A 23,389-nucleotide genomic window follows, 5' to 3' on the forward strand; every position below is an offset into this window, starting at 1 on the left:
GGTCGTAAATTATCAGTATGGCTGGGATCCGAAGATCGTTCACCCTGTGAGCCAATCAGCATTACCGAGTAGATGCATAGCGATGACGGACGTACGCAAGGTGTTGAAGACTTCAGCTCCGTCGAAGGTGTCTGCAACGTTCACTGCACAACTCCCAGTAAGAGCACCCAGCGTGACCATTTGAAAGGTGGCGGCTGACGACGACTAGATACGCGCTTCGGATCGGTCTGTCCACCAAGGACAAAACTTGATCCTCAAGCCTAGCAAGAATGACAGTCGGCACCCAGTCTTCGCCATGTTTCGACCCGATTTCCCACATAATTACATCGCGGAGAGGATCGTGCGTCGGCTGAGCCTCGTAGTATACAGGAGTTCTTCGTTCACGGTAGAAGCTGGCTCAGACCAGATCCACCTTCCGCCCACGAATGATTATGTCAATCTCGCCTGCTACCCGGAAGAAGAGAAAGACGACTTTGCCATATATCGCTTCTATGTTGTTAAGCATCGCCAGTTCGATCTCCTCTTCGGCGCTGGCTCGGTCAGGTCTGGCTAAACCGACAAGCGAAGAGACAAGAAGCGGCAATTGGAGTTAGGCGCAACCTCCACCGTCTTCCCGTCCGGGGTCCAAGGACGACGTGGCATCATGCACAAGTAATGTCAGCTTTCAACCGCTTCTCTCAGAGAGATGTCCATCCTCATTGGACGCCAATGGCGGTGCGAACTTGGAGTTCTTTTGGGGTGCATTTATGGCTGCAGATCGCTTCGCGGGGGCGAATCACCGGTCGCTATCTTGCATGCACGCTGCGAACTGTCACCGGACCAACCGTACTTACGGTCAACTCGCAATCGACACTGCGCCCCAATAACGCTCTGGGTAAGTTCAGCTGGCCATTAAGTGCTGTCTCGCACCCTTCGAGCTGTCTGCGCAATCTCCTAGTACTTGTGCTCTTATCTCTCCAAAGGAATTTCAACCGATACCTTGAACACTATGGTAAGTCCACTTCGTTTGTATGGGTGGCAAGGCTAATTGTCGTAACAGGCTGAAGCGGTGGCTGTTGTATCCGCAATCCAAGCTACTACTCAACTCGTAGAGCAAGTCTTCCGAATCTTCAAACGCCTCCGCGATGCGAACGCTCGTCAGAAAGGTCTTCCTGAGGTCCTGGCTCGACACTATAGCGAACTCAAAAGTATCAAGGCAATCATGGGTATGATCTACGATGAGCAGGACCTGAAGACACCCACTGTTGCTGCGGAGCTGGTTCGACTACAAGACGTGTCGGAGAGGCTGGCTGCCTTGATCAAGACTTTGGTTCCGTCAACCACAAGTAAGATGATCCAGTTTGCGCGCCAGCTGGTGGACGGCTCAGCAGACGAGAAGAAGCTGAGCGCCATCATGGGCGAGCTTGTCCAAGTGAAGGCTGTGCTCGTGCTGTCCATTCAAGTCGCCCACGTAGGAGTAGTCCGCACCATGGTAAGAACTTCGAGCCTCGAATCGTGTGAGACATTGACTGATTATGTGACGCATGTAGGGGAAACAAGCTGTAGCAAATGCGGAAGCTATACAGCGGATCGACGAGTCCTTCCGGGAGCTTGTCCAGGATTGCAAGGGCCTGAAAATTGCACAACTGCTCAAGGGCCGACGTCCATCAAGTGGGTTTCCGGCTGACGATGATGTATCCAGACTAACGATATTAGATGACGGCTTTGTCCCATTGACTCTGGCTGATCTCAAGGCTCTCGACAAGGCGGGTCATGGTGATGGCGAAGATAGCGAAGACGAGACGCTCGTTGATGACTCAGAAGCATCGCCACGAGAAGTTCCCGTCAAGACCGAACGCATCGTTATCAACAATGCATCTCGTGGTTACGCTGTTCAGGTCAATGCTCCGCTGGATACAGATATATACAAGCATTTGAGCAGTCTGAGAATCCAGGACAACGTGGCCGAGGAGCAGAGTGTGCAGATCAACTATGGCACGACGACCAAGTCGTTGTCGATACTTCTCGAGCTCGCGCGACTAAGGCAGGTAAGCGCGCCCGTAATCGCGCGGTGAGAGATTGCTGTGAGGGTTCGGGGCTGGATATGGCGGCCCTATCTTTGTCTCGTATAGTGTGAGAACAGCGTGACGGTAATGAAATGATGCTTCATCTATATAAGGCGAGATTGGGATAGTGGAACGTGACTGATAAAAGTACATAACTCGTAGTTACGTGAAAGAGAGCCACGCGTTGCAGTGTTCGGGCTCTCGCGCTCCTCCCTCCAACGCGTATGCGCTAGTGGCCCGGAGTAACCTTGATCCGACAATGGCCAGCTTCGGAAGCTTCCACGCCGTCACGGGCGTCAACACCAAGGTGCACCAGTCGCCATCGCTATCTCACCCACAACCTCTACTTCACCCTCTTCGCCGTCGCTCACTACACGAGTTCCTTGCATACAACCCCGCCCCAAACAACACCCTAACCCAAACAACGCCGCCGGCGCCCGCCACAGCCATGGCGCTCGATACCTTCTTCCACAACAAGATCGAGACGATGAAGCTCGAGATCATACAGGGACAGGCCAAGCTACGACGACTTGAAGCCCAGCGCAATGACTACAACTCAAGAGTACGGTTATTGCGAGAAGAGCTTGGCCTTCTACAGCAACCGGGATCCTACGTCGGAGAGGTAGTAAAGGTCATGGGTACCAAGAAGGTGCTTGTAAAGGTTCATCCCGAGGGCAAATACGGTATGTATGACCTCATAAGTAGGCCGAATTAAGACTAATCAAGGCAGTCGTCGATGTCGCGGACAGCGTCGACATCAGCAAACTCACCGCCGGCAAGCGTGTCACTCTCCTCAGCGACTCCTACAAGCTCGAGAAGCTCCTTCCCTCGTCCGTCGATCCCCTCGTCTCCCTCATGATGGTCGAGAAGGTGCCCGACAGCACATACGACATGATTGGTGGTCTGGATCAGCAGATCAAGGAGATCAAGGAAGTCATCGAGCTGGGTCTGCAACATCCCGAACTCTTCGAATCGCTGGGTATCGCTCAGCCTAAGGGTGTGCTGCTATACGGTCCCCCTGGAACAGGAAAGACACTGCTTGCGCGTGCGGTCGCACATCACGCTGACTGCAAGTTTATTCGAGTGTCTGGTAGCGAGCTGGTACAGAAATACATTGGTGAGGGTAGTCGCATGGTTCGTGAACTCTTCGTCATGGCACGAGAGCATGCACCCAGCATTATCTTCATGGACGAGATTGACAGCATTGGATCAAGTCGAGTGGAGGGAAGCTCAGGTGGTGATTCCGAGGTCCAGCGAACCATGTTGGAGTTGCTGAACCAGCTGGACGGTTTCGAGCCAACCAAGAACATCAAGATCATCATGGCGACCAACCGACTGGACATTCTAGATCCCGCCCTCCTGCGACCCGGACGTATCGATCGAAAGATCGAGTTCCCACCGCCAACCGTCGAGGCGCGTGCCGACATTCTGCGCATTCACTCTAGGAGCATGAACCTGACGCGTGGTATCAACCTGACAAAGGTCGCAGAGAAGATGAACGGATGTTCAGGTGCTGAGCTGAAGGGTGTGTGCACTGAGGCTGGTATGTACGCCCTCAGGGAGAGGAGAGTGCACGTCACACAGGAGGACTTCGATCTGGCGACTGCGAAGGTGCTGAACAAGCACGACGACAAGGCGACCAGTTTGAGCAAGCTGTGGAAGTAGACCATGGTACGTGGTTATGCTACCGCGCTGGCCTGCATTATGCATTGCTGGTGTTTACGTCGAGATTATGTACACCAAACATAGACGTGCAGATTCTTGGTACAAACAAATAATGACTACCGACCTTCAAGATTCCTAACTTGGTTGACGTGGATCTCGCATGGTCAGCTCAAGTGTGACGGCACGTCATACTAGCGCGGAGTAACTCCCGTCAGGACCTAGCCCGCCATCTCCCACACCACCTCGCATGCACTGCAGATCGTAACCATCTTAACATCGCTTATCGCCTACCACAGGACAGTCGCAACGGCTTCGATTCCTTATCGCGTGTGTGGACCAGAGTTGTGGACGCAGTACTACCATGGCGTTCGCCCTGGAGATACCCCGCGCATCGTGGTGGTGGTACCTTCCTGCGCGTGGTATTGCGCGAGCGGGAAGCCCGATTGCGCGACAAGGAACATTATAAGTCGTCACACTAACCATGCAGTTCCCCAACCCACTGGCTCAATCAAATACCATTCCGTTAAAGATCCTCCATTCACTAAGTTCTTAAGCGACGCTAATGCTCAATGTCCCCCGCCACCTGTTACCTTGACTTGACCCGGCTGTCTGTGTTTACTGCGATCTAGTTTAACCTCCACTCTTACATTCTTTGCGCTCGCAGCCGGCTTCGAAGGGCGAAAAGAAATCATGGTCGACTCGCCAGTGAAGATGGATGAATCGCACGGTTACAAAGAACCTTCCGCGCAAACCGTAGCAAGAGATAGGGAAGCGCCGGTGAGCGTTTTGGAGGATGGGTCGTTAGACCCCGTGTACGAAGCCAAAGCGAAGATGCTAAACAAGGCCATGCAAGATATCGGGATGGGAAAGTATCAATGGCAGGTAAGTACTCAACCATCAACATTCTCACATCTATTATAAACACACCTCACAGAATCAACCTTTTCCTCATACTCATCCCTCATCTCCATCACTCCGTTCCAACAAACTGACCTCTTCCAGCTCTTCATCGTGATTGGATTTGGTTGGGCAATGGACAATCTCTGGCCGATAGTAACATCCCTAATCTTTACGCCCATCACCAACGAATTCAACCCCACACGCCCACCGCTGCTCTCCCTCTCACAAAACATCGGACTTCTTTTCGGCGCCGTCTTCTGGGGATTTGGCTGCGACATCTTCGGAAGACGATGGGCATTCAACCTCACTATCGGTATCACGGCTGTGTTCGGAATGATAGCAGCGAGTAGCCCCAATTTCGGTGCTATTGGCACGTTCGCTGCTCTTTGGTCTGTTGGTGTGGGCGGAAACCTGCCTGTGGATTCAGCGATCTTCCTGGAGTTCTTGCCTGGAAGCCATCAGTATCTGCTTACGATTCTGTCGATCTACTGGGCGCTCGCGCAAGTCTTTGCCACGCTGGTAGCATGGCCGTTACTTGGAAACCTCACCTGTCAGCAGACGGATACAAACTGCACGAGGGGAGAAAATATGGGATGGCGGTACTTCATGATTGTCAGTACTGAACCTCCCGTTCTTACAAGTATCTGCTAACACCATTCCAAGGTCATGGGTGGTGTAGCACTACTAATGTTCATCGGTCGCTTTGTCTTCTTCACAATCTTCGAGTCCCCCAAATTCCTCATGGGCAAAGGCCGAGACGCAGACGCGGTCCGCATCGTTCACGAAGTCGCCCGCCGCAACAAAAAAGAATGCACCCTCACTATCGAAGAACTGGAATCATGCAACAACTTCTCCCTCCCTGGTACCGTCCAACAAACCAGCACTGCCTCCGCAGCTGTCAAACGCAAGCTCCAGAAGCTAGATAGCTCGCACGTCAAAGCTCTCTTCGCGACCAAGAAACTCGCTTTCTCAACCAGCACCATCACTTTAGTCTGGGCATTCATCGGCCTCGGCTATCCCCTCTACAACGCCTTCCTGCCTTACATCCAAGCCACCCGCGGCGCCGACTTTGGCGACGGCTCGACCTACATCACCTACCGCAACAGTCTCATCATCGCCGTGCTTGGTGTACCAGGATGCATCCTCGGCGCAGTACTCGTCGAAACACCGCATATTGGACGCAAAGGCACACTAGCCCTCTCTACAGTCCTCACTGGCGTCTTTCTCCTGTGTTCCACGACGGCGCTTACTTCCAACGCCCTTTTAGGATGGAACTGCGCCTATAACTTCATGAGCAACATCATGTATGCGGTGTTGTATGCATATACGCCTGAGATCTTTCCGACCAAAGATCGCGGTACGGGAAATGCTATTACGGCGAGTGCGAACAGGGTGTTTGGTATCATGGCGCCTATTGTGGCTATGTTTGCGGATCTGGAGACGAGTGCGCCGGTCTATGTTAGTGGGGCGTTGTTTATCGCTGCGGGTATTTTGGTGCTTATACTGCCTTTCGAGAGTAGGGGTAAAGCGAGTATGTGAACGGGCAAGCGCAAAGCGTTTTTCGAACGACACAGATGCGTGGATAGTGTGAATGCATCTATGTACTTAGAATGGGGCTTCTACAAGGAAAGTACAAGAACGAATATGCAAGTAGTCACCATAATGAAGTTTCAAACAGCCCCTGGAGTAGCACCAGAGGAAACAGCACTCGACGACGTAGTCCCATTAGCACCCGGCCCACCAATCAAATCCGCACCCGTCTGATTCTTGTTCGCAATACCACCACCCGCCTGGTAATCCGCAGCAACACCGAACATCTGATCATCATTATGATCAGCCGTAGTATTAATCCCAATCTGAATCCAAGCCATCAACCCATCCTCAACACCATCACCCAGATACACGTACTGAGGAAACGGATCAAAGTCGTCATCAGCCTGCACAACCGACAAGAAATCGTCGTCGTTGGTGATGTACGGCTGCGTACTGAAGACATAAGGTTCCGTAGCCTCAACCTCAGTCTTGAGATCTTCAGGATAGAAAAGCTGACCGGCATGTGCGATAGTGCCATCAGAGCCCGTGGTGCCGTTTGAGCGGACCGTCACATTAGACTTGACGAGAAGGTGCGTGTGTGTTGCGCGATCGGTGTAGTGGCCTGGAAACAAGGTTTCGAAAGCCACGACGCCATCAGCATCCGTTTCTTGCACGCCGCGTAGAAAGGTGGTGTTGAGGCCGCCTTGCCCGTTTTCAACGCCGCTGTAGTAGCCCGTGGCGTTACTGTTCCATATGTCGACGTAGAGGTGGGGGACGGGCTCGCAGGTGGTGATGTCAACGTATTGGACCTCGAGGTAGAGGTCGATGCCCTTTTGGTCTTCGACTACGTTTTTGCGGATCATTTCGCCGGTGACGTAGTAGGGCCCGAAGGTGAGTTCGGGGGTGAGGATGCATGAGGTGTTTGCGGCGAAGATGGCGCTGGTGAGGGTGTCGGGCGTGTAATCCATCGTGCCGGTCATGTTGTGGTTGACCTTATCAAATTCCTGGAGTTGCTTCAAGTCACGACGGTACCTTTTGGGCTCTGTATGCTGATTTAGCATTGTTATTGGAAATAGGATTGTGGCATTGGGAGAGAGCATACTTGCAGTGATTCCACGCTTCCGACGAAGCTCATCCAGCGTGTTTGCGCGACGTTCTTCAGAGCGCTGCATCAAGCTTCGGTGCTTGAGCGTATCTTGACATATAGCCAAAGAACGTTTCGCCGCAGCCGCGCGCAAGCCACGAACTTCGATCTCGCGTTTGATCTTGGCATGGTCGTGTGTCTCGCTGGGGTGAGCTAAGACGGTGCTAAAGAGAGAGGTCGCTGCAGCAGCGCTCGTCAGAACGAGGGCGAGGTTGACCATGTTTGATTGCCAAGTTTAGTAAAGACAGGAGTTGGTATGATCGGATGAACGACTTCGAGGTACAACGATTTGATACAGCCGGCTAGCGACGCTGGAGAAATGATGATAGAGATATACACTTTACAGTGATACTCACTGCCTTTATACAACACTACGTATCTCATAAGAACTGCATAAGATATACCACTAACTTCGTATTCCTACATGTAGACCTAAAGTGATGATGTACGATTTCAGTATATGCCTCACACGCATTTCGTACATGGGAGATCTTACCCCTACCTAACCGTGTTGACTCTTGTCATCCTATCATGTCGAGCACTGAAGCCATTACCACTTCATCACCCATACCAAAACTTCGTCACGATATGTGACGCGGCAGTCGACAATCCAGGTCTCGCCTGGAATAGCTTTTCGTTGTACGAAACTCTAAGCCATTCGTACTACATCTAGTGCTATTCGTCATACTGTATAACGCGGCCATATCCATGCGAAGTGGGTCTGAATGTGTTCGTCTGCCCGGGGAGGTTGAAACGAATCAAACAATGAGGTCTGGCGGACGGGGCGGCTGAACGAACTGGGTCACGGGGAAACGGGAAACGCTAAGACTTGCCAACAGCCCGAATCAGCAGTAATGAATTCTCTTCCATTGGTTATAGTCGGCGTCATCTTAAAGACGTGTGCGTATACGAGTCGTCGCAAGCTTTGTCGGACTTGTTGTTGATCGCGAGCTCGACTCCAGCCCGCACAATACCACACTGATCTCATCACTTGCTTCCCCAGGCCTTCTGCATCAACTCCTCGACTCCAATCGGGTGAATCTGGGGAAACTCATGGTTTCTCAATCCATCTTTCGAGGCATCCATGTTCACACGTACAGCCAACATGCTGAACTCGACGACCAATGGTTGAATGAATTCCGGAGGAAACTCGTATGAGCCTTCTGGCTGCTGGAGCACCGTAGCTTGACCCTTCTCCAACTTTTCGATGGTATCGTAGGTGATGTCCCATTTCGTGCCTGTCATTCAAAAGGTTAGCTTCATTCCCAATCGCCATGATGTGGGCAGTAAGGATGACTTACCCGTAACCTTCTCCGCCAACTCAACAGCCTTCTTCCACGTCAACGCATCGGAAGCAAAAGGACTAAGCTCAGGCCATTTCTTCTCCTCATCCAAAGTCGCAACAATGTACTTCGCCAAATCCGTCGAGTGGATGAACGAGACCGCCGAATTGCCATCACCTGGCAGCACCGCCTTCTTGTTCTTGAAGTCCAAAGCGTAGTTGAAAGGCTTCATGTTGGACTTGACATGCGGCATGGCAAAGTAATCGGAATACCAGCCCAAAAACACTCGTGTGAAGTCAATGTGGGAACTGCGTAGTAGATCGGCGGCATCGAGCCACCATTTCGCTGAGGGGTATACGTCGAGGATGCCGGGTTGGGAGTAGTTGACTCCGTATTCGCTGGGCATGAAGCGCTTCACGTTGCCGGCGTCGATGGCGGCGCGGATGAGATTCATCTGCGAGTCTGCGCCTGGTTTGTCGAAGAGGCGGAGGGCGGATATGACGATTTCGACGTTGTTCTTCTGGAGTAGGTCTTTCATTGATGCGACGTCGTCGTAGTTTGTTTCGAGGACGGGCACGGATTCGAGACCGGGTAGCTTACTTGCCTGGATGTTAATTAGTGATGTGTCAAGTCAGGTGGGTTTCGTGTTCATACACTTCGGCTTAGGATCAAAACTTGGTGTTTGCCTTGCCGCACAAGTTCTTCGACAATCGTGCGGCCAATGCCGCCGGTGCCTCCGGCAACTGCTACAGTGACCATGGCTGAGTTTCGATTGACGATAGTCGATGGAAAGACCGAAGATGGAAGTGTGTAGTGGATGATACAGTTGAAGAAGCTACTGAGAGCTGGTAGAGCAGTTCCTGATCTTTAGAGGCTATTGCAATAGATCTTATATGGCCAGCATGTGGACGAAACCCGGTCGAAGGATTCATGTCTGCACAAAGTGTATTAACTACCCGTTACCGTGTACCTTGGCATAGCGACAGGAAGGTGCTCGTAGACATCGATAGAAGCTACGCGGCTGCAAATATCCGCTCGTAAATCTCCCGTCCAGTGAGAAGAAGCGATTCCAGCATGAAGACCTTGGCAAGGCGCATGACGTGACTACCACAAGACATCTGTGTAAGCCCTCAGTATGTGAGTTGCGGCGCCATGCCGGACTCTCGGATATTTACCAAGTGCGAAAAGGGCGAAATCAGGGCGGAGAAAGGCTTGGGATGGATGCGCTAGCTCCATATGGGTTAGACTAAGCCTAGTTGAGCGTTCAACGCCGGTGATATCACCGTAAACTGGAAACTTTATAGAACAAATGTGCTTGGAGTTCCAGCTGAGTACCTACATACACCTGGTTTTCGCTGACAAACGTTGTTCGTCCGGTACCATGGTTTTCGTCCTTGACCGCGACTATTTGTCCTGAAAAACACTCAATCGCGCTGTCCACGGATCCCGCTCGTGGCATTCAGATCCTTCCCCCATCACGGAGACTCGTCTTCTTCCGAACATTTCTTTCCCGCGATGTAGCCTCTCAAGTTCTCTGACAGTGTCTTCCAGATAGTGCGCAATGAAAAAAGTACGTGGAGTAGATCGAGCGTCTCCATATCAAAGAAAGCGCCCAGCAGCCGACGAACACCCGCGCGACGTGATACACTCGGAAACGACTCGTTGCCCGTCTCTTATTCTGCTGGAAATATTGCGTCTATAACATAGCATAGAGACAAAAAGAATCTCATTGATGTAGACGAACCATTCACTCGAGCCTCGTATAGCCAACATGTCACAACCCTCACCCCTTCCAAAAACTCAAATCACACACTCAAAAGTTCACACCCATCTCTTGAAGCCACCCCATCACCGCAACACAATCTCCTCTCCAGCAATAAATACCACAGAACATCATCACCTCCCTCTAGCACCCATTACTCTTCATACCCCACCCAGCACGCACGTTATCACGACCACAGTCACCATGCTCCCCTTCCTAGTAGCGAACTTCCTCAAGGACCGGATCCTGAACAAGACCTTCTTCGTCTGCATCTTCACCCTCATCTCGCTGATCATCTATCTCTTCGTGCTCCTCGGCTGCATTAGTACAGGTGCTGGCATCGAGAGTCTGTATTGGGTTATGATATCGCAGAATGGGACTGCTGGACAGCCACCCGTTGCGGTGCGGATAGGGTATTTTGGTACGCACATCTCTTAACTGACATTCCGCGTGTTGGTATTAGTGCTGTATTGAGATTTGAGATTACTGACAGTATAACAGGCCTCTGCGCATCCTTTCCACCAAACACGACGGCGCCAAGCGATAACCCCACACCAGCGCCGTTGGAATGCTTTCCTGGCGACACACCACCAGGTCTTTCCAGTATACCGATGACGCACCCTGTCCTCGCCTCCGCCCTGGCACTGCAGAAATCCTCTTTATATCCTCTTCCCGCAATCGCCTCATCGCTCTTCCTCATCTCTCTAATCTACTACTTCATCTTCCGTGAGCGAGGCGGCCGGAACGAGAAGGCTTCGAAATTTCTTCTGGGGGTTAGTGCGGCACTGGGCGTTGCGGGCGCGTTGTGTGCTATGTCTAGTGCGAAGGCGTTGCATGAGATAGGACTTCTGCTGGGCCATCATGCCGTCGGTGGTGGAGAAGGGGAGGTGAGCATCGAAGCCGGTAGTTGGGAGGGTGCGGGGCTGTGTATTGCGGCTGGTATTCACTTTGTTATTGTTGTTTATGCGGCGATTGGGATGCCGGGGTTTAGTTTGGGTTTCGGTGGTGGTGGATATATCGGGAAGAGGTTCTTGTAGAGCTGGCGGCAAGAAGTGATTCTGTACATGAATATAGGCAGCTGTTCCTGTTAATGCGAAATCAGTATCTTCGAATGCGATCAATAGAGATTTGTCATGATTCGCGCCAGCAGCCAAGTTTGTGAGGCAGAGTTGACCAAAGATGTTGGGTCTGAATTGAGGAATATCGAATACTGTCGAGCCCGTTCCCGAGTGTGCCCGCAACACCATGAACGCCTCGCCAAGGAAACCCTCGTGCCTGGAGATGCCGTCGCATTCGTAATAGTAAAAGCGCTTAGAACTGATCCAGGGTCATGCTCATAGAAACGTCCGTGTTCTCAACCATCTTTGTGAACTCCTCGAAGCTGATCTTGCCGTCGCGGTCTAGGTCGGCCTCCATGATGGTCTTGTCGACAATCTATGTGTTTGTTAGACGTCTCCGCCATATAGCTTCCAACATGTGTTGTACGCACCTGTTGCAGCTGTTGGTCCTTCAGGTTGCTTCCAACCATCATCTTCAGTACTATGAAGAGCTCGCCATTGCTGATGTAGCCGTCGCGGTCGATGTCGTATACGCGGAAAGCGAATCGCAGCTTCTCCTCCTTGTTGCCCTTGCTACTGAAAGCTGAGAGACCGGAGACGAATTCTTGGAAGTCGACGTCGCCGCCACCATCTTCGTCGAAGATAGCGATCATGCGTGTTGCGAGAGGGTTCGAGGAGATTTGGGGGAGGGCTAGGAATTCGTCGCGCTCGATGGTACCAGAGTTGTCCTGGACTGAGTTAGCCAAGCATTCAGCTATTGCGTATAGTGCTGATCGCGCACCTTGTCCAGCTTCATAAACCGTTTCCTTAGGCGGTCAACCTCCTCGCGGTCAACTACACGCCGTTAGCAAGCTATTCTCAGCCCCGCAGACGCCCCTTCGCGTATGTCTCCTCTTTCGCCGCTTACGTACAGTTGGACCCGGAGGCTATGTTGTCGAGCAGCCCGGACTGTTGGTTACCCATTCTGGCGATTTATCTGGGGTAGGAATTGGATGTGGAGGATATTGTCGTGTCTCGATGTCGTGGGGCTGCTGGTCGCCGCCGCTAGGGTCCAACCGCGCTAAAGGCAGGCACCGCGCCCCGACGTCAACCGCCAAGACTCCACCTTCCCTTCCGCGCATCCACATTCATCACCACGCTCGAGCCTCACGTCGCGACGTAGATTCAGACATAATGGACTCAGAGATACCCACCGAAGTTGGCTCAGTGCTACAGGGCGCATCCATCAACCGACACCCATCCGTACGCCACGACCTGAACCCATCGACCGCCGCATCCCAGAAGCAGCCCGTCACCCTCAATGAACACCCAGATCCCGATAGCTCGGAAGTCGGCGAAGATGAAATACCAGTCAGCGTATTAGATCCGGTCCCGCGCCAGAAGACGATGCCCCCGCTACCAGACCTTCGATTCGAACAAAGCTACCTAAAGAGCATCGAGCAAGCAGAGGGATGGCAGGGCGTAGCATGGATTACATTACGAGATCAGGTACAAGGAGATAAGAATGAAGCATATGGGAAATCTCGCTAATCAGCGGCATAGGTCATCATGTGCTTTGCGCAAGGCGTGCTATGGACTCTCCTACTCAACGGCTGGCGGCATTGGAACCGATCGACCAAGTTTAGTGGACACGGCGTCGGTGCGCGGATACGGAGATGGTGGTGGGGAGTCAACAACTGGACGATACCGAATGCAAAGTCCAAGTTGAGGGATACCAAATTGGCGAAGAACGTGACGGAGGTAAGTGTGGCCTTCTTGAAAGTCCGGCGCCGAACATATGTTTGAAGTGTGGGATCCAACGCTAATGATCGTTTAGTATTACGAAGGAGAGTTTTCAAGCGCTGCTCAAGATTGAATGCGATGATTCGTAGCTCCCTCCCTATTCAGCCATACCTGCACCTAAATGTCATAGGCTTGAGCAGGCCCTTTGGGCGTGACGAAAACACTCCAATGACCAAACCAGACCACTTGGTGTTACTCGCATTGCTAACTCTGTCTTAATAATGCACCTCAGACTCCTTAGTTCCGCGGGTGGCGTCCATCGGGTACCAAATGCGGATTGCGGCGCGGGCGCCCCTCCAATCCGACGTATCCACCCTCGCTCTCATCTCATCCTTGGAAATCTTCCTCGCGCCTCTCCCTACTTTCTATTACTCCAAACAGCAATACTTGCCATCTCAATCTAACAATCTCTCCACTCCGTCGTATCGCTAGTGCCGGATTTGAAGTAGAACCATGCCGGTGTATCTCATCCTATCCAGAGGATTGCCCCCCAATTGCAACTTGCGGTTCAATACCGTAATAAACATCAGTCGCACCCGCTTGGTATCATCTACATCGAACTCAAGGGGCCAAGTTCCACTTTCCCAAAAACCTACTACCGTCGGCAAAAGTCCGAAAGCCAAATCCTTGTTGTCAGCCTCACCAAAGTCGTCGCAGGCCAACCAGAAAGTTCACGATTCCATTTCAAAACGACCGGCTGGTACCACCGTAGGCCCCCGTGTTGGTCTGAGTAACCATAAAGTGGTCTCTACTGCTTCCCTTCGCTCCCGTCCAATCGACTCTCAATTATCGAACCTTCCACAACCGTCACCACCGTCACCACCGCCACAACCGCCACAACCGCCACTATCTCAGCGAGGACAAACGGCTCCCTCAAGAACATACCGACGTGGTAACCTTCAAATTTCTCCATCCTATTGCATCTCTCCTGGCGACTCACAGACTTTCACGCTCCCTGACAGACGTCAACTTGGGTATGCGATATATGGCAGCAGACATCCGAAAGCAGCCGTCATTGTCGCATTCCATGGTATTCCTGGTTCGCGTCTGGACTATCGCATGTGGCACGATTGGGCGTTGAAAAATGGCGTCACCCTCATTTGTCCAGAAAGGCCAGGTTATGGATTATCTACAATCGACAAGAATTACGTGGTAACAAGACATGCCCATGATGTTCAAAGGTTGATGGATCATGTTGGATATGAACAATATAAAGTCATTGGTGCTAGGGGTGGCGGCCCATATGCTCTTGCTCTCACTCACATTTGCACCAAAGTGCAAGTTCAGGGCACCCTGCTCATGGCCCCCATAGCTCCAATTGATGCACCAAAAACTGGCGTGCCGATGAACAGAGCTGGCGTGCCGATGAGTAGGTATCTATGGAAATTACTCACTATCTTCCCGTTTCTTATGGAGCTCAGAGTCTCCTTTGTAAGCAGGAAATTCTTGAAAAACCTGGCGGCCATAAATCCGGCCACCGAAGAGTTACGCAAGACCGAACAAGGGCACAAAATCATCGAGGGGCATGCAAGACACGGTACTCCTGCAGCCTATGTCCATGATCATTGCGCGCAGCATCGCTATTGGGGATACGAGCTTAGGGACATAGATGCTAACCGAATCGTTATAATTGCTGGAGGCATGGACGTACAAAACCCTCCGGATGGCTTGCGATACATGCGCGATCGACTACAAAACACTGAGCTCTTCATACATCCAAACGACAACCACTTCACTTTACAAGCGAACCACATGCGTCGTGCGTTGCAGATTCTACGCAATATGTAATGATTACATATAGTCAATTCAAATACTCGCTTTTCCCACTATTGACCCGAACCCTTGACTTTGTGGATTCCTCATCACAAACAGGAAGATGGAAATATCGATATCGATCTCAAGCAGCGCGTGATTGAGAACGAAGTATGCATGACTTAGGTACATTGTCTTAATGCACTGTTGACAGACTTGCCCAACGAGCCAACCGCCTTACTCTACGATCTTGAAAGTCGCTACTTTGTCTTCGTCTTGCGCGATCATCTTCAACAGCCCTGGCGGTTCTCCGAAAACCCACCCTTCCTCCCTCATCTTCTTAATATCCGGCTTCTCTTCTCCTTCCACGGCGCTTCTCGAAGACAAGCTGTTCACGTTGTGCAAATCAACAAGATCTCGCATCTTACTAACAACCTCTTCGCTTTCATCTGCTCCCTTTTCCCTATCCAACCCCAGATCGTCAGAAAAGCTGAAGCGCGAGATTTTCTTGCCTTTCAAGCCTTCCGGGTCTTCCAAGGACCCAAATGACCACCATCGAATCGAAAGATCGCCGGGCCAGACATGGTAGGTGTCGCCGACTCGTAGTAAATGTTCAAGCTTTTCTTGGAGCGAGGTTGAGTCGTCGCCGAGACTCGACATAAGCCGTTCAGCAGAGAGCTCCCACGCAACTTGTACAGAACCTTTTCCTACCGGAGGAATTGTGACGAAAGTGAATCCAGGGGTATCGGGATCCTCAGGGCGTTTGGCAAGATCTGGGTCGCCTGATATCCGGTGGAACGTAATGCGCTTTGTGGGCCGGAGGTTAAGCACTTTTGCAGAGCCATCTACTTGGAGGGTGGAAGGAAATGTGAGTTCCGGTGAGTGCATAGCGCCCTTGCGGAACGCATCCTCACGAGGCGTAGTGTCGAGACATGAGTATTTGGTCAAGATAGTAACGGGTCTATCTGGGAAGACCGAGGAGGTTTGGTGGATAGTGGCGATCAGCTTCAAAGGTGATGCCGAGGGGTTGGAGATTGAGAGAGTGGCTGGTGGACAGAAGTTGAGCTTAAGGCAGAGCTCAACTCCGTGGTTTCGAGACGACATATGAAGCTGTTCGATATAGTGTTGTAGTAGGAGACGGAAAATGCACTGCCGTGGGTTAATGTGTTGAGATGTAAGGGATTGCCGTATATGGACTAGACAAGATGTGGCACAGCTCCTTCTGTATGCAGGCGCGCCCAACAACAACCCGGATTCCGTCTATCTCGACATATACCTCGGAACCTTCCTTGCAAACCTCCCGATATGCCAGCTCTTGGTTTTCGTCAAACACTCTTTGATTGAGTAGTGCGCGGGACCGGTCACCTGACTGACTACCACCATGGAGACGAAGTTTGGAAACGCCGTTGCTGGCGCTCGACGGATAATGGCGACACGATCTTGGTACCGTCCATCATGCAACATACATCGGATAGGCCAGGCGCGGCTTCGATACGCATCAGCTTCGAGCAAAAAACCTTTGTACCCTAAGCTGAGCTCGATGCGAACTTCAACTCAGCGTAATCCAACTCAGCGTAATCCAACTCAGCGTAATCCAACTCAGCGTGGATTTGACAATACGCTTCTACCCGCTGTAATCTGGCCCTACGATAGCCAGGTGATCACCTTGCCCTCAGGAGCCATGTTGAGTTACGCACAACTCGGCCGTCTGGCAGAGGTGGGGGAATGCTGGGTTCTGTTTCACGGTACTCCTGGTAGTCGACTTGACTGGAAGCACGTACATCTGTTTGCTGCAAATCACGGCATCCGCGTCATTGCCATAGACCGTCCGGGCTATGGCTTTTCCTCGCTGCATGACCGAGGAATGCTGGGTTTCATACGGGACGTCGAGCATCTGCTTGATTATCGCGGCGTTCGAGTGTTCAAGATACTTTCTGTGGGTGGAGGGGGGCCGTATGCACTAGCGGCGGCCTACCATTTTCCTAAACACCGGCTCAAAAAGACATCTATCATGTGCGGCATTAGTCACCCAAATTTCGCAGTCAAGAAAGCAATATCAGGATTGAGTGGCGTCGCCGAACAATTCAAGGATTGGATGCCCGCCCTGCGTGACCCAGGAGGCTACTATCAAAGATTTCACCAAAGGAATATCAAGAGCCATATCGAGTACACTCACCTTGTGAATAAAAACTATGAAGAGATGCAAAGGCAGGATTTTTCGGGCTACCATAACGACAAGTCGCTTGCTCCGCGACCGTGGGGGTTAGTTCCAATTCTCTCAGCTGCATACAAGAAAAAACAATCACTAACAGCACGAACCACAATGTAGATTCAACCTGGAAGACATTGACGCAAATCCGATAACCTGGTATCATGGAGCTGAAGACTTCGATACACCGTTGGGAACTGCGAGCGAGACTGCTCTGGCTGCCAACCGGTATAGGCACAACATTGATTTTAGGTCGTTTCCTGGCTTTATGCATTATACTTTCAACATTCACACTGGAATACAGATGGAAACTATGGCATGGTTGTTGAAATGAGCTGTCTGTTAATCTTAGTAGCACGGCTATACGTAGTTGTGGGGTAGTTCTGCGGACGTATACCTTCTGAGAACGATATGCTGTACCGTTGGCTCTTTCCCGGGCTGCATAAAGGACCTTGAAAAGCGTTGAGCGTGTGTAGGCTTTGAAGTATCGTCGCGAAAGCTAGACATACTGCGTATCCTCAGTTCCATATATTTTGAAGAGTGCATGTGATTTTGAAGACATTCTACTTTGAAACTGGCTCTTCCATGAATATGTCACATGTCGTAGGGTACAATACACAGCCCCACTTATGACCGCGGGAGTTTGAGTATTGTGCAATCACGTGATAGCGCGCCGTAATTTACCGAACTTGGGAAGGCGCGTCGCGCTCGCCACCATCAACACCATACACTTTCCTACCCCACGGCATGCGCATGACCCCCAGCACCCGAACCCATGAAGCCTTTCCGGCCTCTTACCCTCGCTCGCCCTCGCTCAGAGACTGGCGAGCCATTGAAGAAGAAACCTAGAGTCTCGTCCAACTCGCTTTCAGCCGGCAGTCGCCAACCGCTCAACACGCTGAACGCCCCCGCACCAGCCCAATTCCTGCCCCCGGGTCTCGAAGGAAACTACTATACGGTACTATGGCGGAAATACACGACTAAGAAGAATAAGACCTGGGATGGTGATGGCGTACTTGCCGTCACAGGCGGCTATGCCACGCTCACGGATAGCGAAACAGGAAAAGAATTGGGGAAAGGAGCATGCACTCGACCGCTCCTGCCAGGCTCCGCGCTATCCATCGGTGGCAAGGAGCTAGAAGTTGAGGCGTCCATCGACAAGGCGGATTACCTTGCTGGGCGTATGTTCCTGGGGACGGCTGCAGCTGCGCCTGTAGATCAGTCGAGGCGCGAGGAACCAGGATACAAGCCCCTTTCGTCGGCCAAGTCGAAAGCAAACAAGAGAAAAGATACTGCTGACGATGGAGCTGATTTACCCGAGTACAAGCCATCAACTCAGCGCAAGCAGCAGTTCAAGGCGCCTCTGTTGTCAAATACCGTCATGCCTCAACGAAACCCATCGATCCCACAACCACGCCACGATCCGAACGCACCGAACGCTCTAGTCATGAAGCGGCCGAAGTCATGTCCAAAAGACAAGCAGATCGTCGACGTTGTAGTTGATCCGGTCCTCAGCAAGCATCTGCGCGAACACCAACGCGAAGGTGTACAATTCCTATACGAGTGTGTCATGGGCATGCGATGCGAGGGTGAAGGTGCAATCATGGCGGACGAGATGGGTCTGGGCAAGACACTGCAGACCATCACACTGCTCTGGACATTGATGAAGCAAAACCCCATACACAATGCCTCGCCGGTTATCAAGAAAGCCCTCATCGTATGCCCCGCCGGCCTGGTCGATAACTGGAAGCGCGAGTTTCGGAAGTGGCTGGGCAACGAGCGGATTGGCGTCTACGTGCTAGATGCAAAGAACAAGAAGATTGCCAACTTCACAAAGGGCAAAGCCTACAACATCATGATCGTCGGATACGAGATGCTGCGTGTTATGCAAGAGGAAATGAAGCAAGGGACTGTCGATATCGTCATTGCAGATGAAGGCCACAGGCTAAAGACTGCTAACAACAAGGCTATGCAGGCGATCCAGTCTCTGAACACCGAGCGGCGGATCATCTTATCGGGCACGCCACTGCAGAACGACCTGGGCGAGTTCTTCACTGCCATTGACTTTGTCAATCCTGGCCTACTGGGGCAACGATCAGCCTTCAAGCGTTCCTTCGAAGTGCCCATCGTGCGCAGCCGTCAGCCAGATGCAAGTGAAGCAGAGCTCGAAAAGGGCGAGGCACGATGGAAGGAGCTCGTATCCCTCACCAGTCAATTCATGATTCGCCGTACTGCAGAAGTGCTTGCAAAGTACCTCCCACCGAAGACTGAGCATATTGTCTTCTGCAGGCCAACCAAAGGACAAGCAGAGGCTTATCGCGCCATACTGGGCTCACCAACGTTTAGAATAGCGTTGGGAAGTACGGACATTGCGCTACAGCTCATCAATGTGCTGAAGAAAGTCTGCAACAGCCCTTCGTTGCTCAAATCATCGAAAGATAACGACGATACGCCATCGGAGATGCTGCAATCGCTTCTCCCACTGATACCGCCCAAGATCCTCAGCTCAAGTGCTTCGAGTGCGAAGCTACGACTGCTTGACAGCCTTGTTCATCGGATCTATACCACCACTGAGGAGAAGATCGTCATTGTTTCGAATTACACTACAACACTGGACATGATTGAGCGACTCTTGGTGTCATTGTCATACACCTACCTCCGTCTCGATGGCAGCACACCAGCCACCAAACGCCAAGCACTTGTGGAGAAGTTCAACAAGACCCCGAAGACCACGTCTTTCGCCTTCCTACTTTCTGCAAAGTCCGGCGGAGTCGGTCTCAACCTTATCGGCGCATCACGCATCGTGCTTTTCGACATCGACTGGAACCCCGCTACCGATCTGCAAGCCATGGCACGTATCCACCGCGACGGCCAGAAACTGCCATGCAAAGTATACAGATTTCTCATCCAAGGTGGTCTAGATGAGAAGATTTACCAGCGTCAAGTCATGAAAATGGGTCTCGCAAATGCTGTCGTAGACAACAAAGCCTCCGCCTCCTCCTTCTCACAAGAGGAACTCCGCGATCTCTTCCGCCTCGACGAGCGTGAAGGTTGCCAGACCCATGACATCCTCGGCTGCACGTGTGATTGCAAGGGCTCACCAGAAGTCAAGCTCGAAGCTGAAGAAGAAGAAGCAGAAACCCCCGGGGACGATATCGAAGACTCAGACGAAGATCTCTACCCCACCCTCACTAAAGCAAGCGAGGTCAATATTGAAGATCAAGAAGCCAAGATCAAGGCGAGACGCGCGGCGAAACAACCCAAGTTGAGGATGTTGATGGAGTATCGGCATATTGATACCAAGGTCCTCAAGGGGATGAAGAAGAGCGAGGGAGATGAGGATGCAGAAGATGGGCTTGTGGATGATATGGCGGCGGCAATTGATGATGATGTGTTTCTTGATGTGCTGAAGGAACAGGAGTGTAATGTCGGTTTCTTGCTGACGAAGTCGACATCTTGAGTGGAGTTTCATGTGGTATGAGGGTGAAGAGCTCAAGTGTTTCAATAGAGCGTATATGCATAGCGACGGAGTTTTGGGCATGGTAGCATGGCTGGGTGACTGAGTGGCCCTAGTCTCGGAAGAGTTTCGTGTCTAATGCATAGAGGCTGTGGCTCCAGTTAGCGAAATTCATTCCAGTCTTGTACACGAGAGAATGGCTCTCATCCGGTGCGTGCCTCTCGACCATGACACATTGCATCCAAACATGGAAGAATAAATGCAAGATCTACAGTCGTCACGAAAAATCCCATGAGATCAAAGTTGTAAGCAGCAAGACGATAATATTTACTATGCAGAAAGTAAAAGCCACCGGGCTACCCGCCCACAAAGGCACCGCCGCATATCTCAGCGACTTCATGGTATCACGCCAACCTGCACTCTCGCCAATCCCTTCCTATCCAAGCCAAGCCATTCACGGCTTAAACACCAGCCTGCTGCGCGAAACCCAGTCTAGGACCCGAGCTGCCCATCTCGTGAACAATGTACTTGCTCTTAAGGAAGATATCACCAAAGATGCTGAAGCCAATACCATCATCAGTCTGAATACCACCGAAGCAAGCACCAGTACCATCATCAAGAGGAGCATAGTTGACGTATTTACCCGGAACAGTCTGCTTGACGCCACCGACGGTGATGGAGAAATCAGGGAGAGTAGCAGTGCAAGGGAAGATGTAACCGCCCTGAGTAGCATCGTTCTTTGCGCCGGAGACCTTGGCGTAGTAGGCCTTGACGATGGCGGGGTCGGTGTAGATGAGGGTTGTGCCGGTGTCGAGGATACCGGAGACGGACTTGGTGGTGGTGGTGGTGCCGACGCTGTAGGCGGAGGCGCTGAAGCCCCAGAAACCTTGCGAGTCGTCGGCGGCGACGTAGGTGATGGGGCCCGTGTACTTGCTCTTGTCGATGTAGCCGAAGTCGTAGGTGCCGGCGGCGTGGTACTTGAGTTGGACCGCGAAGAGGGGCGACGCGAGCTGCGACTTGACGGTGTCGAAGAAGGTCTTTTGCTGCTGGGGTTGCACTGTGTTGATGGTGGACATGGCCAGGCCGAGCAGACCGTCCGTGTCGACGTCTTGCGAGAATTGCGCGGAGACAGAGGTGGCAGCCTCGACGGCTTGAGAGGTGGCTGTTACGCCACCGACGGTGACCTTGTCGGCGTAGACCTTGCCGGAGGCACCAGAGCCATCGCCGTAGGAAATCTTCCACGAGTAGCCGCTCTTGACCTTGGAGGCATCGACCTTGTAGTAGTCGTGGCCGGCGGTCTGGGAGCTGGCTTGGAGAGACGAGAAGACCCACCTGTGGTTACATTAGATGTGGGTCTTATATGAGGATAGGCACTTCGCCCCATCGTGACTTACAAGTCAGCGCTTCCGGTGTCGAAGTCAAGGTGGACAGTGGTGCTGCCAATAGTGACCGGGCTCAGGTATGCCGAGTCATATGCGTCATTGGGAGCGGCAGGCACTGATCCACTGGCAGCAGCAGCGGCGACAACAGTGTTGCTAGCCCTGTTCTGTGCAGCCTCAACAAGACTTTGAGGAACAGCCTTGCCGTGCTTGCGGAGAGCCTTGATCTTTTGCTCGGGTCCGTTCTTCAGGTAGGTAGAGCGAGGAACTTGCTCAACCGAGAAGGAGTTTCCCTTGTCTGTAATCACGTGTTAGGTTGGAGCTTCTCACCAAGGCAGTATTTGACATACGCAGAACAGGAGTGGCAACAACAGTGCTGGCAAAAGCGAGCGCCGCCGTGAGGTGGGCGAATGAAGGCATGATAACGATGGACTATCTGATACGGCAGAAGAGCGAGGGGTGAAAGGCCAGTGGTAGCTGAAGCCTGTATGAGAGGCTTGAAGAGAAGACGAAGCCGGTACAGAAGCAATAGAGGCGAGGAGATGCCTTGGCTTTATACCAAGCAATGCCAACAAGGCGCGGCATAAAGTCTTGTCCATGACGATGATGTGCTCGTTACCCTGTTCGATCTGTCTACGCCGCCCTCTATTGGCATCGTAGGCGTAGTGTAGGATCATAGTGGGGTAAACGATCAACATTGAAATTAGATCCCGCAACCACTCATGGTAACGAGTCCTATCTTGGCAGGTCGATCATGCTCGCAAGGCGGTGGCGCCGCGTTTCATACATTTACCTGCTACATTGAGACTTGGCGTCGGTCACGCAAGTGCATGCGGAGCCGGGTGTTGGTAGATGGGCGCTTGGGATAGGCGACGGCCCTTGTGGATCGGATATTGCGACTGAAGTGACCATCTTGCGCGAGTGTAGGACCGAATGCGTGGCGGCGTGTCCGTAGTACTACATTGTGTAATTGCAGGCTGTGAGGTTCCGCAGGCGTCGCAACGGCGGGACCGAGGTATGTTTCGAAGAATGTGGCAAGTTAATAGTACTGTACCGAATCTTCATGGCTATTGGTGACTGCTGGAATGAAAGTTGCCATAGTATAGCGTCCCTTGTTCGCTAAGTGGCGGGTTAGTGCTTCCCCAGTGTCGTGTAGTGCGTGTGCCTGCCAGTCAAGCTTCGAAGCGCGCTACCAAGCATGCCACTTTCACGCTTGGCGCTATTATGCTGCAGGGAGCGGGACAGCCACAGCCGTTTGAAACACGGCCTGGACATGGCCTGAGGTGTGTTGGTCATGCAAACACGGACATCCGTCAGTAACGTCAATGTCGTCAACGTGTGTCCATGCTTTCTACACCGTGGCTGCATGGCTGTCGTTCGCCTCTTGACATATGCTTTGGTATCGATAGTCGCATGCAAA

General features: G+C 52.1%; 11 protein-coding genes across 11 annotated transcripts; 6 read left to right on the plus strand and 5 right to left on the minus strand.

The window, feature by feature from the left end:
• Positions 1–988: 988 nt before the first annotated feature.
• J4E84_007165 (uncharacterized protein) lies at positions 989–2,054 on the plus strand (the record flags this gene model as incomplete). Its single annotated transcript, XM_049389751.1, has 3 exons — positions 989–991; positions 1,040–1,471; positions 1,530–2,054. The coding sequence occupies 3 exons, from the start codon at positions 989–991 to the stop codon at positions 2,052–2,054; spliced, it is 960 nt and encodes a 319-aa protein (XP_049242495.1).
• Positions 2,055–2,493: 439 nt separating this feature from the next.
• Positions 2,494–3,710, plus strand: LET1 (26S protease regulatory subunit 8; the record flags this gene model as incomplete). Its single annotated transcript, XM_049389752.1, has 2 exons — positions 2,494–2,728; positions 2,776–3,710. The coding sequence occupies 2 exons, from the start codon at positions 2,494–2,496 to the stop codon at positions 3,708–3,710; spliced, it is 1,170 nt and encodes a 389-aa protein (XP_049242496.1).
• A 690-nt stretch (positions 3,711–4,400) lies between these two features.
• Positions 4,401–6,149, plus strand: J4E84_007167 (uncharacterized protein; the record flags this gene model as incomplete). The annotated part of the gene is made up of 3 exons (XM_049389753.1): positions 4,401–4,592; positions 4,713–5,222; positions 5,274–6,149. 3 exons carry the CDS (start codon positions 4,401–4,403, stop codon positions 6,147–6,149), a joined length of 1,578 nt encoding a protein of 525 aa, XP_049242497.1.
• Positions 6,150–6,280: 131 nt separating this feature from the next.
• On the minus strand, positions 6,281–7,507 carry J4E84_007168 (uncharacterized protein; the record flags this gene model as incomplete). The annotated part of the gene is made up of 2 exons (XM_049389754.1): positions 6,281–7,185; positions 7,246–7,507. The coding sequence occupies 2 exons, from the start codon at positions 7,505–7,507 to the stop codon at positions 6,281–6,283; spliced, it is 1,167 nt and encodes a 388-aa protein (XP_049242498.1).
• A 767-nt stretch (positions 7,508–8,274) lies between these two features.
• J4E84_007169 (uncharacterized protein) lies at positions 8,275–9,329 on the minus strand (the record flags this gene model as incomplete). The annotated part of the gene is made up of 3 exons (XM_049389755.1): positions 8,275–8,525; positions 8,589–9,174; positions 9,225–9,329. 3 exons carry the CDS (start codon positions 9,327–9,329, stop codon positions 8,275–8,277), a joined length of 942 nt encoding a protein of 313 aa, XP_049242499.1.
• A 1,207-nt stretch (positions 9,330–10,536) lies between these two features.
• Positions 10,537–10,879, plus strand: J4E84_007170 (uncharacterized protein; the record flags this gene model as incomplete). The annotated part of the gene is made up of 2 exons (XM_049389756.1): positions 10,537–10,745; positions 10,834–10,879. 2 exons carry the CDS (start codon positions 10,537–10,539, stop codon positions 10,877–10,879), a joined length of 255 nt encoding a protein of 84 aa, XP_049242500.1.
• A 764-nt stretch (positions 10,880–11,643) lies between these two features.
• CNB1 (Calcineurin subunit B) lies at positions 11,644–12,353 on the minus strand (the record flags this gene model as incomplete). Its single annotated transcript, XM_049389757.1, has 4 exons — positions 11,644–11,766; positions 11,822–12,118; positions 12,172–12,224; positions 12,302–12,353. 4 exons carry the CDS (start codon positions 12,351–12,353, stop codon positions 11,644–11,646), a joined length of 525 nt encoding a protein of 174 aa, XP_049242501.1.
• A 210-nt stretch (positions 12,354–12,563) lies between these two features.
• J4E84_007172 (uncharacterized protein) lies at positions 12,564–13,245 on the plus strand (the record flags this gene model as incomplete). Its single annotated transcript, XM_049389758.1, has 3 exons — positions 12,564–12,878; positions 12,933–13,130; positions 13,207–13,245. 3 exons carry the CDS (start codon positions 12,564–12,566, stop codon positions 13,243–13,245), a joined length of 552 nt encoding a protein of 183 aa, XP_049242502.1.
• A 1,916-nt stretch (positions 13,246–15,161) lies between these two features.
• J4E84_007173 (uncharacterized protein) lies at positions 15,162–16,028 on the minus strand (the record flags this gene model as incomplete). The annotated part of the gene is made up of 1 exon (XM_049389759.1): positions 15,162–16,028. The coding sequence occupies one exon, from the start codon at positions 16,026–16,028 to the stop codon at positions 15,162–15,164; it is 867 nt and encodes a 288-aa protein (XP_049242503.1).
• Positions 16,029–17,908: 1,880 nt separating this feature from the next.
• J4E84_007174 (uncharacterized protein) lies at positions 17,909–20,593 on the plus strand (the record flags this gene model as incomplete). Its single annotated transcript, XM_049389760.1, has 1 exon — positions 17,909–20,593. The coding sequence occupies one exon, from the start codon at positions 17,909–17,911 to the stop codon at positions 20,591–20,593; it is 2,685 nt and encodes an 894-aa protein (XP_049242504.1).
• Positions 20,594–21,051: 458 nt separating this feature from the next.
• J4E84_007175 (uncharacterized protein) lies at positions 21,052–22,389 on the minus strand (the record flags this gene model as incomplete). Its single annotated transcript, XM_049389761.1, has 3 exons — positions 21,052–21,922; positions 21,985–22,267; positions 22,320–22,389. The coding sequence occupies 3 exons, from the start codon at positions 22,387–22,389 to the stop codon at positions 21,052–21,054; spliced, it is 1,224 nt and encodes a 407-aa protein (XP_049242505.1).
• Between the last annotated feature and the right edge of the window lie 1,000 nt (positions 22,390–23,389).

This window comes from Alternaria hordeiaustralica (genome assembly GCF_023758085.1).
Source record: "Alternaria hordeiaustralica strain BMP 2776 chromosome Unknown scaffold_15, whole genome shotgun sequence".
Classification (NCBI taxonomy): domain Eukaryota; kingdom Fungi; phylum Ascomycota; class Dothideomycetes; order Pleosporales; family Pleosporaceae; genus Alternaria; species Alternaria hordeiaustralica.